Source organism: Spinacia oleracea, chromosome 1, assembly GCF_020520425.1.
Source record: "Spinacia oleracea cultivar Varoflay chromosome 1, BTI_SOV_V1, whole genome shotgun sequence".
Taxonomy (NCBI): Eukaryota; Viridiplantae; Streptophyta; class Magnoliopsida; order Caryophyllales; family Amaranthaceae; genus Spinacia; species Spinacia oleracea.
Window position 1 is genome coordinate 117,791,005 of NC_079487.1, and position 18,728 is coordinate 117,809,732.

General features: G+C 37.3%; 2 protein-coding genes across 6 annotated transcripts; one reads left to right on the plus strand and one right to left on the minus strand.

Annotated features, from left to right (window-relative positions):
- The first annotated feature begins 1 nt into the window (after nt 1).
- On the plus strand, nt 2-9,212 carry LOC110783953 (pentatricopeptide repeat-containing protein At5g14770, mitochondrial). Of its 5 annotated transcripts, none has more exons than XM_021988354.2 (6): nt 2-188; nt 1,234-1,646; nt 2,692-5,795; nt 6,061-6,221; nt 7,755-7,906; nt 8,527-9,212. In XM_021988354.2, exons 2-3 carry the CDS (start codon nt 1,317-1,319, stop codon nt 5,488-5,490), a joined length of 3,129 nt encoding a protein of 1,042 aa, XP_021844046.1. In that variant the 5' UTR covers nt 2-188; nt 1,234-1,316; the 3' UTR covers nt 5,491-5,795; nt 6,061-6,221; nt 7,755-7,906; nt 8,527-9,212. The 5 variants fall into 5 exon arrangements, with proteins under 5 accessions (XP_021844046.1, XP_021844047.1, XP_021844044.1 ...); XM_021988355.2 differs by having other exon boundaries at nt 6,099-6,221; XM_021988352.2 differs by having other exon boundaries at nt 6,114-6,221.
- A 485-nt stretch (nt 9,213-9,697) lies between these two features.
- LOC110783952 (uncharacterized) lies at nt 9,698-18,462 on the minus strand. The gene is made up of 11 exons (XM_021988351.2): nt 18,022-18,462; nt 16,191-16,474; nt 15,892-16,086; nt 15,219-15,565; nt 14,394-14,685; nt 14,068-14,226; nt 11,773-12,138; nt 10,905-10,970; nt 10,747-10,795; nt 10,202-10,325; nt 9,698-10,087 (listed from the first exon to the last, which is right to left on the minus strand). Exons 1-11 carry the CDS (start codon nt 18,401-18,403, stop codon nt 9,997-9,999), a joined length of 2,355 nt encoding a protein of 784 aa, XP_021844043.2. The 5' UTR covers nt 18,404-18,462; the 3' UTR covers nt 9,698-9,996.
- Nucleotides 18,463-18,728: the final 266 nt, after the last annotated feature.

Sequence of the window (18,728 nt, forward strand, 5' to 3'; positions counted from 1 at the left end):
AGGATCCGGACTCCGATAATTTCCCCCTCTTGTTTTATTTTCCCTCTGAAAGAACCGTATTCTCGTCTCTCACACTCACACATAACAGATTCCGGCCACCGACGACGAGCGCGGCGCATCCCTAATCCGGCCACTTTGTCTTCTCGAATCTCAACTTCTCTACTACTCTACTGTCCAATTTTCTTAAGGTAATCTACTGTATATTTTTTCTTGTTTGTCTAATTAGTAATTTTATTGCAAATTTTATTGAATTGAAATTCATGTTGTTAGATTAAAGTTCATATTTTATAGTTTTTATTGATTAATTGTAAATATGTTTGTTGTTTTACAATTAAGGGAGTTAGGTCTCGAAGTTTGAAGAGAAATGTTGTTAATTGAAATTGAAATGGTTGGTTTTGTTAATGTATATACAATTTGTGATAGTAAGTCCGAAAATTCGTACTTTAATTGATGTATTAATACATTTTATGCTCTAATATTGATTTACTTTGTTGATATTGTACCCAACTTCTTAGTAACTTGGTAATGCATTTTTTATTTATTTTAATAAACCCATGTAATTGATTTGCTGAATGTTCATTTCTATGTGTTGAAATGAATGAACTTTGGTTAAATTTTTTATCATTCAATTATTTCAGGATTTTTAAATTTGTATTTGTAGAAAGTAAAACAATTTGTTCTGAATTTGGTCGTATGAACACTGTAGAAGTGTGGAAACTACATGATGCTGTAACCAAAATCTTATCTACCGTTTGGGAATAGGTAGATCATCATATCAGGAAAAAATAAGCGAAAAGCTAAAACCTATTTGAATTTATTTGGCAGAAGAATGAACAAGGGGAGCTCAACATCTTGTGTTTTCTTAAACCTCAAGTCCTGGTTACCTGGGAGAAGTAGTGGATTTACTCTATGTGGCAGTGTATGTTAATCCACTTCGGGTTCAACCACGCCCCAAATGGCCAAACATGTAAAGATAGAAAATTGAAAAATCACTAACTATGAGGCTGAAAGTATGTAGAATGTGGGATTCTAGGACAAAAAAGGGGGTGTCTCAGAAGGTTGCGGAAATGGTTCTATGAGGGGATTTTGTTGGAGTTATCTGATCTTTTTAGTATTTACTATAATAAAAAAATTCTCTGTCGAAGATGCAATAGAAAAGTAATACAAAACTTTGTTCTTTTTCTTCTTCTAGTCTATCAATGTAACTGATAAACATTATATTTTGACCTGCAGGGCAGCAGAGTACCTACTACTATAACAGCAATGACATGCGAATTTCTGAAGGCCGTAGATTCAATATGAAGAAATGATCAATAATGTTGTTTATGCAATTTGCAAAGCATAAAAGAAGAATTTTTCTTGCACCATTCTCTTCACTTACAAATGCTTTTTCAATCCCAACAAAATCTCTTCCGCCTCGCAATTCCTTTTTCCAACAATCATCTAAAATTTCTTTACCCCGTTCAAAGATCAAGCTTCATGCCTCCCTTTTGTGCTCCCTTGTTCATCTGTTTCTGTCCTGTGGACATCCTTCACAGGCTATTCAAACATTTTCCTTCATGCGATCAAATGGAGTTGCTCCATCAGACTTGCGGTCGTGGAATCGGCTCCTTTGTAGCTTTCATAACTTTGGCATGGTTTGTCAGGTATTGGTTGTGCATCTGAAATGATTGCTTTTTTGCGCGTGAATTGGGTGCATGATGATCACACTGTTCGACCAAATGACTTTAGGGAAAGATTTCAGACCGGTCACCAAGTCACCTTTATCTGAGTGTGTGACTCACTGCACGCAATGCTTTTTTGCTCAAAGTGTCAAGAGTGGAAAAGTTCATTCAATTATGTACTCTGGATGTTAGTCAACAATCCAAATTTATTTTCTATTGTATTCTTAATGGCCAAGCTGAAATATAGATAGAGTAAAATTTATTTGAAAAGTAAGAAGACCCTTTGATTCTCTTCGTCTGCAAAGAATAATTGATGTGTAAACAAAAAGGCAAAGGGGTGGTCTCTGATTAGGGAAAAAGAGTGGATTTGCTAGGTCCCAACTCCCAAATGGCCAAATGTATGGGTTTATTTGAAAACCATCCCTATCCTTTCGTAGATTTATCTCGTTTTTGCATTGTATGTTTCCACTTTGCAAGACTCTGAACCCTCCTTAGTGTATTCCTGGTTTCTTTTTGGTCTTGTGGGAGAATTGTACGTGTGTGCATTGACAGGGGAGAGGAGATCATTGACAATAAAATTAGGTTGATTTATGATCTTTGATGATGGAACCCTTGGAGTAAAGCTTACATGTCTATGATATGGGTGGATTTGATATACTTTGTTAGCTTCTTTTTTTCCTTATGAGAAAGAAAAAACTAAAATTTTGCTTGCTAGTTGTTGCACTCAAAATTTCTGAGTTATTAGAAATAATTGTATAAATAAAATTTGACCCTAAGGCATTGGCATCTAAAATTCTAAAATTAAGCATTTATGCAGACTTTAATATTTGATATAGATACATAGGCTTTAAAGTAGCTATGGTTTTATTTTTTTTAGGTATGGGCTGTATGGCTTGTGTGTAGGGAGATGCTATCTTGTGGAATGTGGATTATCCCTATCTCCGTTCTGAGGACATTTTAGTCAAACTGCATGCTAGTTGGATATATTAAATTCTTCTTTAAACTTAGCTGTGATTTGGATCATCAGGTATGGCTCCTCTATTCGGAGATGCTGTCTTGTGGGGTAATACCTAATGTCTCCACACATAACATAATAATCCGCTCACTGTGCGATTTGGGCATGTTGGATTCTGCTCTTCACTTTGTTGGAACTGTTGCTGAAACTGACACCATCACCTATAACACTCTCATTTTGGGGTTCTGCCAGAAAAACTTGCCAGAGCAGGCCTTGGGTTTCTTGTCTCAGATGATTAAGAAGGGAATTTCTATTGATAGTTGTACTGGTAATATTTTAATAAAGGGTTTCTGTGATATTGGACTGCTGGGACATGCAAAACAGGTTCTGTTTACTTTAACCAGCTATAGTGGCGACGATGTTGATTGTCTTCCCGACCTGATAAGCTTTAACACCTTGATTCATGGTTATTGCAAAGCTGGTATGATGACTAATGCTGTTCAAGTAATGGAAGATGTAAAGAAGAGAGGTTTACTACCTGACATAATTACTTATAATACTCTAATTTATGGATTCTGTAAGGCTGGGGATTTTTCTGAGGCCAAGAATCTATTGAATAAGATTTGGGATACACAGTTAGGTGAACAGTCTTTGTCAGATGGGGAATATATCCAGAGCGATTCGAAGAAAACTAGTGTGGCAGTAGTGAAACCCAATGTGATTACATACACAACATTGATTGCTGCATACTGCAAACCAGAAGCAATGCAGGAAGCACTGGCTTTATATCAGGACATGCCTAATGCTGGAATCTTTCCAGATCTAGTTACATATACTTCTATTATAAGTGGCCTTTGCAAGAGTGAAAGGTTAGCTGAAGCACAAGCTCACTTTGAAGAGATGAGGCAAATGGGAATAGAACCTAATCACGTGTCATACACAACTATTATTAATGCATCCTTTAAACATGGGAGTCCGTTGGGGGCGTTTTCCTTCCTAAGTCAGATGGTGGTTCGTGGGTTATGTCTTGATCTTGTCTTGTATACAAGTATGATGGATGGGCTGTTTAAGGCTGGAAAGCCAAAAGAGGCTGAAGATGTGTTTAAAAAGCTTTCAATGCGTGACATGAGGCCCAATCAAATTACTTATTCTGCACTAATTGATGGTTGCTGCAAGTTAGGGGACATGAAGAATGCCGAATGCATGCTGCAAGAGATGGAGGTTACAGGTATTTCTCCAAATGTCATCACTTACTCGTCTATGATGAATGGTTATGTTAAAGGAGGAATGCTTGAGAAAGCTTTTGAACTAATGAGGAAGATGGTGCAGCAAAATATGCAGCCTAATTCCATAACATATGGTACTCTGATACACGGGTGTGTTGTGGCTGGGAAGATAGAACGTGGCCTGGTATTGTACGAGGAAATGAAATCACGAGGTTTAGATGAGAACAATTTTATAGTTGATACATTTGTGAACATGTACAAAAAATGCGAAAAGATGGGTGAAGCAATGGATCTGGTTAAGGATGTCATGTCTAGAGGCATATTGCTTGACCGTATTAACTACACAAATTTGATGGATGGTTACTTTAAGTTAGGAAACGTGTCCGCTGCTCTTAATCTGGCCCAAGAATTTACTGAAAAAGGATTAGAACTTGATATTGTTGCATTTAATGTTTTGATGAGTGGGCTTTTGAAGCATGGATGGTATGAACCAGAATCAGTTTATGGTTGTCTGGAACAGTATAATTTGGCCGCGGATGCAGCTACATACAATACAATGATGCATGCATATTGTAAGGATGGAAAAGTCGAAGAGGCTCTTCAGCTGTGGTCTGAAATGAAAGGCCATGGGCTAATGCCTAATCAAATTACTTGTAATATTCTTGTTACAGGGTTGTGTAAATTTGACAAGTTGGATAAAGCAATGGACTTGCTGAATCAAATGTCAGCAACTGGTTTTTTTCCGACGTCTAGTGTGCACAAAGTTGTCCTTGCTGCAGCTTCGAAGATCAGAAGGGCAAGCGTGATCACACAGATTCATGAAAAGCTCCTAGACATGGGCCTTGAGGCAAACTGTGTAAGCTATAACACCCTCATCAGTGTCTTATGCAAGCTGGGAATGACAAACAAGGCTTCCACTGTTTTAATAAATATGAAAAACAGAGGCATATCAGCTGATATTGTCACTTATAACAGCTTTATACTTGGATATTGCAGAAGTAGCCATATAAAGAAGGCCTTTGCAACATATGACCAAATGCTAAGTGAGGGTCTGTCCCCAACTATTGTCACTTACAATACTCTGCTTGATGGTGTATTTTCAGTGGGTTTTACGAGAGAGGCAGTGAGATTAATCGATGAAATGGAAAAAAGGGGATTTACGCCTAATGCTGTGACTTACAATATTTTGGTCTCTGGTTATGCTAAGATGAGCAATACAAAGGAGTCTATCAGCCTTTACGTCAAAATGGTGAATAAAGGTTTCATTCCAACAACTGCTGCCTACAATACGCTTATCCACCAGTTTTCCAAGTTGGGAAGGATGAGGCAGGCTACAGAACTTATAAATGAAATGCAAGTTAGAGGCAGACCATATAATGCATCAACATACGACATACTCATAAGTGGCTGGTGTAATTTATCCAATCAAGCAGAGCTTGAAAAGATGTTGAAAAGATCATATCAGGCTGAAGCTATGAAATTGTTGAAAGAAATGAGTGATAAAGGGTTGGTTCCAGGTAAAAGTACCATCTCTTCTATTTGTTGCACTTTAGCGAGATCCGGTAAGAAAGCTGCTGCTAGGAGTTTGAAGGAACAATACTATAGAAAATATCTCAGTACTGATAGTCCAAGGGATAAGGAGTAGCCTGAATCCATTGTTTTTAGGTTAATCTTTCACCCATTCTTGGAGCCTGATCATAGTTGATGCCGAAAGTTGACCATGTTATATGGAGAGAGAACAGTTGCAACTACATTATGATGATCGTTCACTCAAGGAGCTCTGTTGGAAAGTCCCTCCTACACATGTTGGCTCAAAATTATTTCTGAGCATGGGTGCTAGTTGGTTGAGGGTTACCCTTCTTCCTATGAAAGGCTAATCTTCCCCCCTGATGGAGAGTTGAGTTAATGACCTGCATGTTCTAAATTTCGACGACTTTTCATCTTGTCTCTGTAAGTTAAGCTTTTTGTGCAAGTTATTTTATCGTTCATAAGAGTGCTTTTCATATCACGGTGTTTTTAGCTGTATGTGCCATGTAATTGGGAAGAAACTATTGCAGATTAAAACAAAAACAAAAGGAAAAAAGCTTTCTCCTAGTTTTAGTGTCATCTCTTTATCATAAATGGCTTTAAACTGGCAAGATTTTGTTAGAATCCCCCCCCCCCCCCCCCCCCCCCAAGTGGTTAGGATTTTAGCTCATTTACAGCATTTATGTAGGTGGACACAGTACAAATGGTTGGCTTATAATTATATAGAGACTTTTTTTCCAGTTGGAGCTGTCTAACCTATTTCTGGAGTTGCCTACAATGTTAGAGAAAGATGCTACAAGCATCTGAGAGCTCTTCTCACGTGAAGTGCATGTATCTCAAATGTCAGTGGTAAGCATTGCATCTCTGTTCACTGGTTTTCCCACTTCTTTGATTTTTGTTGTTGACTTGTTTGAAGCATAGTATGGACGAAGATCACCACAAATTCCAAACAGGAATAGCTTATATATTGATTTTTAGCTTGTCCCTCAGTCAAAAAGATGTTGCTTCTGTAATTGTGTCCAGATCGTACTGATATAGCTTTTAATTTACTTGAACCCTATACCAATTAAGAGTTCATTACATAGACTTCAATCCAATGTATCATGTTTTTTTCTTTTCCCACCATCACGGAGTTGCTCTTATAAATTAACTCACTTATTTGCTTTTTATTTCAGCCAACCCCATTGTGGAGTTGGCTCTTATAATAAACATTTTACTGCTTTATTCAGTACTTCAGTTCATTATCATTTATAGAATTTGGAATTGCTTTAAAATAGGCTAGATTGAAGTCAAGATTTCTTGATGGGAGGTTAGAGAAACTGTATCTAATATTAGTAGAATCATCAGCAGTTATTCTATCCAACTCAACTTGCTGTCTGTGAAAGCAATTCTTCTGAGTTTTGACCCACAGAAGTACACTTTGACCTTTGCTTCTGGAAACTTCCATTGTCCATTCTCAACGTGATTTACCATCTTGTTGCTCAAAAAACACGACCCACCATTCTCCTTTTGACCGGTTCTCCATTTCAGATTTTTTTATTGGGAGGTGAAACTGGCAGTTTGCCAATTCAAAGCCTGATTCAAGATCTAAAAGCAATTTTAACTGTGGGAAAGATTTCACAGAATTTAGATTAGGAGGGATCGTGGATGAATGGGTTACACATCTTTAGCAAAGGCAGCTGCTCATCATCTCATATTATTTTTGGTAGCAACCTTGTAGGAACGTGTAATAGACTGGATTTTTGAGGATGATAGTTAAGAGAACAATATAGGAACGCTCATTAATAAATTGGAAAATGATAGTTGATTGAATGTTGATGCAATAAACTCATCAACGCCGGTATTACGATCCAGACGACCAGATCTTTCTAGTTGTTGGATACTTTTAACTACTGGCTATGCAACTTAAAATGAATTTTCACTGTTGCTGCTCAAGCTATCTCTAACTGAATTGCAATGATAATTCTTACTGTCCCTGCCCTTCCATATACCAGATGCATGCATTACAGAAAACGGATTGCTTATAATGCTTACAATGTTGAGAATATGCGTAATCTTCCATATTATGGTCAAATTTTCCTAGTAAGAATCAGCGGTGTCAAAAGTTTCGGAACGAAGAGATTTTGCAGTTAAAAGAACGGAGGAAGTACGATCACTCCTATGTATTGTATAATAGCGTTCCTCTGATTAAAGCCATCCCTTATGAAAGTCAATTTTGTTCATAGCATTGAGATTCATCATCCTTCAATCACACTGCTATATTTCCTTTATCTAGACTAGATTTTGCTTCTGTTCCAAACTTCACTGCTGAGAAAGAATTAGACCTGATTTGTTTTTCCCTTGTATATAAACACAGCATAATTCTTTGTTATCTGATGGCAGGGTCACCAATGGAGTTACATGTGAAGGCGTACTTGTACATGTGAGTGCGTCTGACATTGTATCAGCCTCGAAGTGTCACACAGTGATCTTATGGGATGGCAGTGGGGGAAGATAGACAGAACAAGCACCTCCTTACTTTGACATCAAGTGAGGTATCACACAATCTACTTGTTCATGAAAGGACTGCATGGTTTTACTGTTTATTAGCTTCCGCTGGCTATAATTGTTTCCATTTGCAAACCAAGTCCTGGAGATTTTAGGGACATTTTGAACAAGCATGCATGACTGCTTATATATACAGGATTTTTGGTGAAACTTTCACAGCTAATGGCTTAGCCTAGAGCCCTAGACACTTTTTCTTTTTCTTTTTCTTTTTTATTAGCCAAAATATAATAATTTGTTAATGTTATCCATTGTAAATTTACTTTACTCGGGATTGCATAATTCAATGTAATTGCTCTGAGGAGAATTTTGGTGAAAACTTTCCCATCAGAAGCTGATCTTGATGAATATACTTCCTCCATTCCACAATAACTGCTACGCTTTCTTGATAAGAAAGTTTTAAATTAATTGCAACATTACAGAGTACTACGTTTTGTAAATGGTTCTCTCAACCTCTCTCCTCGTGACATCTTTTCACTCTCTCCTATTCACGTGAGTTCCTAAAATTGTGTGCCTCCCCCGTGTTGCAATTATTTTTTAACAGGGAAGTATATTAGTGTGACAGATGTTAATTTTAAAAAATTACTCATTTTGTTTCTTTAATGTGCAGTGCAGGTGAGTATTGATGAAGACTGGTCTATGATTTTGAAAGTAGATAAACTTAAGGAGCAATACAATCTGAAAAGCACAAGTATATGTTTTTTTCCTTGTATATTTGTAACATTTGTAATATTACTGGCAGGGCAGCAGATTCAATTTGGCTGCTCGATCATGTTACTGTAGAAAGACATTGCCTGGTGAATGGTGATATGTTTCCATGATCAACAAGAAGCTATCCAAGGGATTTGCAATGATTTGGTTGGGATTAAGAAGACATTGGCGGGAGTCTCAGCCCCGGTCCTGACTATTACTGAACAGAACGGAACTGTAAGCAGCTGTGTACCACCTATTGCACCAAACCGTCAACCAGTTTTATTAGGCTGCAAGTGTTTGATGAGAAGCATCGACTGATGACTAGCTAACTGGAAGGTGCAAGTTAAGTCTCATTACTTTCGGACAAAACAAAATGGGTTTTCTACTTTATAGTTTATACTCGTAAGATTCTTTGATTTCTCTATTTGAAATCATTCATATTAATACCCTTGTGCGTTTTATTTGCTAATTGTTGCGTTTTGAGGCGGGAGTATACTTAATCGTCTTTTTGGCTGAGACTCTTGGGGGTATTATTCATTACTCCCTTCGCCTCCTTTTATTGCTTACGAAATTACGTTTTGGGTGTCCTCTTTTTATTCTTTACGTTCGAAATAATTCTTTTCAATAATCTACAAAAAATGTGCTTAAAATTAATAAAATATTCCAACATTGAATTCACTTCACTCCACTCACCTCACTTAATTAACAAGGAAACCAGAATTTTTATTATTATCATGATTCCAAACCTAAATAATAGGCTCCAAGGGAGTACAACAATTGGTTTGAAGGTCCAACCAAGTTTTTTTTGTTCTTTTAACACAAGTCTCTATACAAAAATGTTTTCAATGATAGTTATATGACCTTATATCATTTTATTTTCAAGTTAACAAATTTAATCTCATACTACAATAATCTAGGGCATAGCTCGAGCAAGAGTTTGCTATATTGGCTTCTTAAGGCCTTAAGGAAATGATGGGGCCTAAGTATCTATGCACTTGGAAGATAGTTTTTGCCAATTTCGTACCAGGTATAGTTTTCACATTATCAACTGAAATTTCAGATTAATATTTTGAGAATAAACCACCAGATCCGCAGCAAAATAGAAAGATTTATTATCAGTTGTCTATTGATACACATTACACAGTCTCCAAAACAAACCCAACTGATCAAGAAAACAAGTAGCAATATGAAGAAAATTAAAATGATTAAGAGATTAAAACAAGTTTAAATTGCCAATGGTCGAACAATAATAAACTAGTACATAGTGCTAGGACATTAACTTTCAATTTCCAGAATTGGCGACTAGTATCCACGGGTCTTTTTCGTGTTGTATCGGACTATCGGCCTATCGGGACAGGCATCATGTTTAAATTCTTCCAGGAGCTTCTTAAACCTGTGTTGCTTCAGGGATAGGAATCATGTTTAAGATCTTCAAAAGGAATGTGAATGTGAAGGCATCTTCTTGGAGCTTCTCAAATCTGAAATATACAAGCGTGTAATGGAAAAAAAACACTTAGCCCCAACTTTATAACCAAGTATTATTATAATATTCAGCTCATAAGCATTGATCTAGAAAAAGTGAGGAAGATTACCTTCCCGATTTAGCAAAGTGCCCAGCACCAAATTCACATTTAAACAGCAGCGTATTGTCATCAGTCTTTAATTCCCTCAGTTTTGCCACATATTTAGCAGGTTCCGAGTACATCACACGTGGATCTGCCACAAACACAAATCACACAATAAGCATTAGATTTGGGAGTCTGCCTGAGTATGAACTAGGAGAAAGAATTCTAATAACAAACTTCAGAAGCAGAAAGATGCTTGTCATATGAGATAAAAGTGCCAAGTCGCCGCATAGATGATGATCGGTAAAAGAGGAGCTACAAGCATATCATGATTTTGAAAACAGAAAAAGAAAAGCCAACCCTCTTTTTGCTTTCTCTAAGGTGCTCTTGCCAAAATATAGAAACCAGAAAGCTTCCAAAGAATCTTGTCAAATGATCAAAAAGTTGTCAAAGACACTCTAGAGAACATCGTTGAGTTACTAACCTCATTTTTATGAGGATGAACAAATGACTCTTACACATGAACATAGAAAAAAAATGCAAATGAGAAACCATTATGTCTCGGTACTTACCATATAATCCAGACGTAACCAGTATATGAGGATATTTTTGCGCTTTAACCTGTTTACGTTAAATGAATGTTTCAATTAGAATGACAACTATCTGGGATCAGATATAGACTTGCCAATGAGGGGAAATATAACTACGAGAATTTGTTTTAACAACTCACATTATCTACTGGAGAATATGATTTCATGTAGAAATAGAAATCCTTTTCCCGAGGATCACCCCATTCCTGTAACAACACATACCATGCCACAGTTAATTAAAATCTTCAGTAAAAAAATAGAACTTACTTCTCCATTTATTCAATAAATCCAGTCCTCTTCTATTCCATTTTTATATACAAGTACTCAATAAGCTTGACGTCCTCCTCTCCGTTTTTTCCAAGGAGGATTAAGAGCTAGGATAATGGAGGATAACTACTTATAAATTATTACCTAATTGAATATTTGAATGACATATTTTACAAGATACTTGGTATGATTCAATAGCTTCTGATGCAGAGCTAGTCATTATACAGAATTTCATAACTGGAATTTTCTTCTGTACTCTTTAGTCTTGACTCCCCCCCCCCCCCCCCCCCCACAAACACACAAAATAGAGGCAGGTCCAACAACCTCTAAGACTTCAATGTTGAACAAGTAACTTTTGATTCTTTAGCACGTGGTAAACATACATTAGCATCCAGTTATAAATTGTAATTTTTTTCTTAAAGCGATTCAAATGTGACAAAAAACAAGTAAACAAAGGCAATCAACATAATATTTGTTGAATCTTGTAGCATCTTGGAATGAAGTTCTTTTCTAACTATTCCAAGTCAATATAGCATTTCCTTCCCATATCTTTCTATCTGGAAAGGGAGTGCAAACCCTAAGGAGGGGGTGCGCGTAGTAACATGTAAAAAGTGCCTTTTACATGCTGGCACATTATGTTAACCAGGAGGAAAAAACAAACAAGGGTCAGGTAGACGTTTTGTGTAGGTATACACATGAATACTGGTAATCCGCTATTAGGAGAGAATATAAATGTGTTACCTCCCACTCTGAAGTTGTCAGAGGAATTGTTGGATCAAGCATTGTTGTCACAACATCAACAAAAGGTACACCAAGGACAGCAACCTTAAATAAATCAGGGCGCATATTCAAAACGCCACCAATTAGCAATCCACCAGCACTTCTTCCATGTATGCAGAGCTTTTCCTTTGAGCAATACTTATTTTCTATTAGATACTCCGCACATGTTATAAAATCAGTGAAAGTGTTCAACTTCTTCAAGAATTTTCCATTTTCATACCATCTCCTACCCATTTCTCCACCACCACGAATATGAGCTATTACGAAAATGAAGCCACGGTCCAACAAAGATAGCCTTGATGCGTTGAAATAAGGATCTATGCATATCTGCCAAGATATACAAACATATTCAATAACGTCAACAACAAACTCACCCAACAAATACAAAAATAAAATAAAATAATGCAAATTTGTCCAGAGTAAGGAAACAGGAACAGATATTTCATTTAACGTATCTCAATACTTAGTACTCCCTCCATATTTTATTAAGTGGTGCACTTTGACCGGCACGGAGTTTAATGATGATGAGTTGACTTTATTAAACAAAGAAACAAGTGAGATAAGTGTAGATTGAACAATTGGAGTCTCTGTTACCCGGACTCTTCATTTTACCTCAAATACCCATGTTGGATCCTCGACACTTGGACATGGATATGGACACTTCGACACTTCATTACACCTCAAATACCCATGTCGGATCCTCGACACTCGGACATAGGAGTGTTAATGAGCCGAGCCTGCTCGTGAACTATTCGATGCTCGGCTCGTCAAAGCTCGGTCAAAGCTCGGCTCGAGCAGGCTCGACTCGAGCTCGGATTCGGCTCGAGATCTTAACGAGCCAAGCCCGAGCTACCCTTGGCTCGGCTCGAAAGCTCGTGAGCAAGCTCGAGTTGCTTAAAATATTAATATTCATAAAGTTTTAATATAAATTATATTTCCAAAAAAAATTACATTGTACAAAGCTACAGATACAGACTACAGTACTTCAATAATTTTGAAAAAAAAAAACAAAAACCCAATAATCATTTGGGCTTTGGGACTACAATAAACAAAACAAACCAGACTACATATGTTGGCCTTGGGACTAAAATACACAAAACCCAATAATCATTTAACCAAAACATTTAACCTAAAAAGAAAGATGTATTCCTCGGTTACTCCTCCTCAGTCTCACAAACTCACAATCTCACGCATCCATGAACAAAAGCAAAGAAGCAAAAACCCTAGCCGACGGCGGCGGTAAATTCGTCTACGCTGCAATGATCTTGTTTCACTTGTGATCTTCCGACGGCCGACAACAATGAATATAAAGTCTACGAGATCCGATGACCGACTACCCCTCGTTCCTCGAAGTTGCGGTTCTCGCGGTTGTAGATATGGCTAGTAATTCATTTTCTCTGTTGGTTTTAGCAAGTTTTGATTTGTAATATATGTTTTGTACTAGTTTTGCAATGTTTTTGGTACTTGAGTATTGTTTTGTGGATTATTATGGATTTATGGGAAATAGCCGATTATTGTAGATTAATGGTCAAGTTTTAGGTTTTCTTAGTTGATTATCATTGTAGATATCGAGCTTCGAGCTTTAGTTGTTTAGGCTTATCGAGCGTCGAGCTCGAGCCGAGCTCGAGCCGAGTCCGAGCTGGATTAAAATATTTCGAGCTCGAGCTCGAGCCTAATTTTACAGGCTCGTCGAGCTTCGAGCTCGAGCTGAGCCTTGGCTCAGAAGTTCCGAGCTCGAGCCGAGCATACCATAGCTCGGTCTCGGCTCGGCTCGTTAACACCCCTACTCGGACATGAGTATGGACACTTCGACACTTCATTTTGGACCAAAATCATGCAATTTTTTTTATAAAATAGCCGTGTCGGACACTTGGACACATACTCGTGTCCGACATGGGTATCCGAGTCCGGGTAACATTGATTGGAGTAATAGATAGTGAAAGTATTAAATATGATAGGACTAGTGGGAGTAAAAAATATGACTAGTGGGTCCATAGGGAAAGAAGAAAATTGTAAAATAAGAGGAAAGTTTCCATAATCGAAAGTGCACCACTTAATAAAATACGGCCTAATGTGGGAAGTGCACCACTTAATAAAATACAACCGATTGTGGGAAGTGCACCACTTAATAAAATACGGAGGAGTAATGTGTCCAAAAGGAGAGAGGATTACAGCAGGTAAACAGAAATTGCTAGTGAGATAAAGAAACAAGAAACAAATGGCCATCACCAAAGAAACATACAACATAAGTCTCACCTCATATGATCCATAGCCATACAGTAACAATGGGTCAGAACCATCCAGCTTCACAAGATCCTTCCTATAGACAACTGATAATGGGATATGAGTACCATCGGATGCCGTGGCCCACTTTCTTTCTGTCACATAGTTTGATGCATCAAAACCACCTAATACCTGAAGGAGAAGTCAATGACTTGGAATGATAAGTAACTACTTCGTTTCTCATTTAGAAAGCAAAATTAGAGCGGAAAAACTTATAAGAGGAAGAAAAGGAAACAAAAATAAAACCTTAAATAAAACCTACAGAAATGATAGGACAAGCAAATAAACAATATGCTTACTGTATCAGTTTTCTTCAAGACACTCTCTCCACTGTCCATGTCATAGTCATATACAGAAGGTGGAGTCCGCAAGGAGCTGTATGAGAACCTTAAAACATTGGAAGAAAATTCAGACTCCAGAGAGTGCACATCATATACAGGATCAACAAAGTCAACGTTACGGCCCTCAGAAAGATTCCCAAGTGGCAACTCAATGTCAGGAAGACGATAGACAACTACTCTGAGCAGACCGCCTTCGCGCTCATGTACGACAAGATGGTTCTGAAAAAGTTGGAAATCTCTAATTTTTACACTGCATAAGAGTAAATCAACCGTCAAACTATGGCTAATAAAACAAAGAACAAGAGGGTAAGGTAACAGCAGGTCTACTCGCTGATACTTCATAAATCTAATATATGTCATTTCATTTATTTTATTAAAAGCCCAAAGAAAAATTTTCCATAAACACAGAGCATTAGTTGTAACTTGTAAGTTCGTAATCATACAAGAGCATAGGTATCAGATAAACGTTTCATCTTATCACTTTCTCTTAACCACATAAGCAAAAACATTATCAATCAGAAGATCAGATTTTTCATTATGAACTGCAAACAGTCATCAGACTCATCACCCTACAAATGCCTACAATCCAGTCACAAGTTAAAAGCACAGCAGAAGAAATAAGACTGAAAAGCTTTAAAAGAAAGAAAGAAGATACTCTAGCTTATAACAAAATGTGTAGCCAGATTAAGACCAGTGAAATCAAGAAAGCCAAGTCTACAATGAAATAAGACTCCAATAACAAAACAAAAAAAAATGTAAAAACAAAGAAATGGAAAGCCTTGCCTTTCCCTGTGCGGAAGAATAACTGTTGTTGCCGATAAGTTTTCCAGTGGACAAGCTAGCAATTCCGAGTTAAAGCACACATCAGTCCTCCGTCTAATAAAGAAATGGCTTCCACGGTGACTGACATAGGTGGATACACCTTCTGTCCTAGGAGTTAAAACCTTCAGGCCTTCTTCGGGTTTTGATGTGTCCAGATAGAAGACAAACCTTGTAGTTTTACTTCCAGATGCAACAAACAAATAATTCTCACTCTCAGATTTATTTAGATCAAGATTGAATTTTTCATCTTTCTCATGGAAAAGGCAAGAGTCACTTGATTGATCCGTTCCCAACTTATGTAACCACACCTGTCAAGTTATCTCACATAAGGAGGCTAATCAGAAAAGATTCTATGACAAAATAAATTTTAACAACAAACATAACAGACGTCAATTATAGAGGATTGAATGGCCACAAAATTGTCAGCCATAAAAGAAATGACCACCTTCAGAACCAGTTTACCAAGACAAGAAAGATAACAAAGTTCACAGTTTCACACAGGCCGCAGTTAACATGACACATTAAGATGCAACGGACTGGCATAAATTAATAAATAATTGAGGCAGAAGCTGCTCCGACAAATACTTGAAACGCTAAAAGGAAATGCAACTAGGTTGAACAATAAAACTAATACCTTGTCTGGTCGAAGGATCTCATCCATTGTGATGTACAACAGGGCCCCATCACCGGCCCATTCAACATCACACGTCACATTCACCAGAGGCTTTTCAATGGGCTCTAGAGTCTCAGCATCAATGATGTGAATAGTATAAATTTCATCCCCTTTAGTATCTTCCGCATACGCTACCAGCTTATTGTTTGGACTAACCTGGAGATATAGGAGCAAAGAATATGATGCCCCGAGATTTGTGGTTGAAAGCCAAAACTAACATCTACAGCGCACAAGTAAGAAGCAAGAAGAAGCAAGCTTACCTTTAAAGCATCAACGCAGTAGTATGCATGCTGCTTAGACTTTACATTCTCATCCAGTATAACATGCTCAGGAGGTGCGTCAGGCCCAGTTGGCATAGTATCATGAACAGACAATTGGACTCCATTGTCAGAAGCAACACGCCTGCAGTGCCTAACATACTCTTCTCCTTCCAGGGTCCTTTTATAGTAATAGTAGTTCCCTTTCCGTAGTGGAACTGACATGTCATCTTCTTTTATTCGTCCTCTAATTTCTGCATACAGCTTTTCTTCTAATTGCTTGGTCCCTATATAAAACATAAAAATGTCTGATGTGAGAAGAAGTAATCAATAAGAAAATTATGGTCTCTACAATTTACAGCTTCACTTTTATACTGTTTTCATAATTCTAAATAATAAGATACCAAAGTCAAAGAAAAATACTCCATTTAAAAGCTACATGTTAATGTGTAATTTGACTGGTAAATTCAAAGTATGCAACTACAAGGAATCAATATATTGTGCAAACGAATTTTTGTTTGTCTAGCACTACATTATCCAAGGAGAGAGAAAACGGAAACTAGTTCTACCCCAACAATGGGGTGCTAGAGTGTATCTTAAGTCGCTCTCCATGGAGAGACGCTTAAGAAAGACTCAACATAGAGACCACTAGGAAACACCTTTGCCATTGCCGGAGTTTTTGGATAGAGATCTTGAGAGTGTCTGAAGAGAAAGGTAGAGTGGAGAGCTAGTTTTACCAATGTACACGCTCTAAGATGTTAGTAAAATCCATCAAAGGAGCCTACTTTCTACCCTCCCTTCCCTTTCCATAATTTTTCTTCCCTCGTTTTAGATTAGGGTTTTTAATTTGAAGGTAATCGTTCATTTTAGTTGTTGGATTCAATGACGTAAAGGGAGCATGAGAACTAGTATGGTATACCCCCAATAGAGCACAACCTAACAAATACTTTTTCCATAACAATTACCTTATAACAAGTTTTTGTTTCAGTAGTACAACCGATTAACCGCGAACATTGCCCTTAGTTGGTAGTGCTAGCCAAGTGTAAGTAATACTTCTCAAAAGTCAATTAACAAAAAGGTAGCTCCCGGCATAATTTCCTTGGTGAACAGTTTTGATAGAAACTTTGGACGACGACGTTCACGAAGCAAAGAAGTAAAATCTTTGAATCACCATAAATTAGAACTAAACTTTTTACTTTTAGCTCCCAGTAAACTATAACACATGGATGTCAACTAGCGTAGTTGGTTAATGGGAATGGTATCCTAGACCAAAGATCATCTACCCTTTGCGGCTCCCTCTATGCACACACACACCAATACCACTAATAATTTTTGCTGATTACTGCAATAATAGCAGCAATGTCCATTTCCAATGGAGCCAAAGAGTCATTTGTTCTTTTAGCTGTGGGATGTAATGGACTAAATCAAAATGGCTCTTAAAACCTCCTCACTTCCTTTCCATGAAGTAGAAACATGGTCGTCCCGTGGGGGTAAGGTTGCGTACGTTCGACCCCCTTACCCTGCTTCTTGCGGGAGCCTCTTTGAGGCAATGGGGTAATGATAATGTATGAAAGCAATAATAGCAGCAGATTGCCAGATTTCAGTTTCCTACTACTACTAATGATGGAAATAACACAAATCCGGGTGAATTTTCTTCTTCATTTTCTTGTCATGTGTAAGATGGTCCAAATTGACAGATATAGTAAAAAGCTAAATTAAAAAAAGCTTCATTTTGTTAAGGAACATTACTGATTCCAAAATTGACAGATTTATACTCCTTTAGAATCGCAATAATAATTACTGAATAATAATTGGGGAAAAAGTGAGAGATTACCGGACATGACGAAATCAGTGTAGGAGTTCTCGGCGCGAAGATGGGAGAGCATATCAGAGTCAGAGCGAGAATCGTCCCTAAGCCAATAATAGTTGTCGACTCTGACGTCACCGAACATCTCCATCTCGTGTTTCACTTTCTTCGCAACGGGCGGCAACGGCGATGGCGACGGCGGCGGTCCTGCTTCTCCCATAGCCATTGATGAAGAATAACGCCTGAAGGTGCGGTGATTCAGATGGATGGTTTTAGAGATTGGTGATTTGTGAAGAATAATTGAGTTTGGATAGTTTGAGTAGGAGTATTTGAGTAAGGAAAGGGAAGAACTTGATACAGACTTTGAAACTCCTGCTAATATTTTGGATTGAAGTATTTGTGTCCGCATTATTAGCGGGAGAGAGTGTGTTTTTCAGGCCCGTTACTGACTTCTTAAGAATCCGGGACGAGATGATGATAAAAGGGGGCCCTTTTATTTTTACATAGATTAATTCTTTAAAATATTTTTTTATTAAAAAATATTTTTTTAAAGTCATAAAATGTTTTGCTTTAATAAAAATTATCTTTTTAAAATTACTATAATTCTTTAAAATATTGATCCATAAAAAATAATATAATTTTAAGTGATATAAATTTTCATTTTAATAAAAGTTATCTCTTTAAAATCACACATTAATTATATAGCCCTTTAAAATATTTATGATATACTCCGT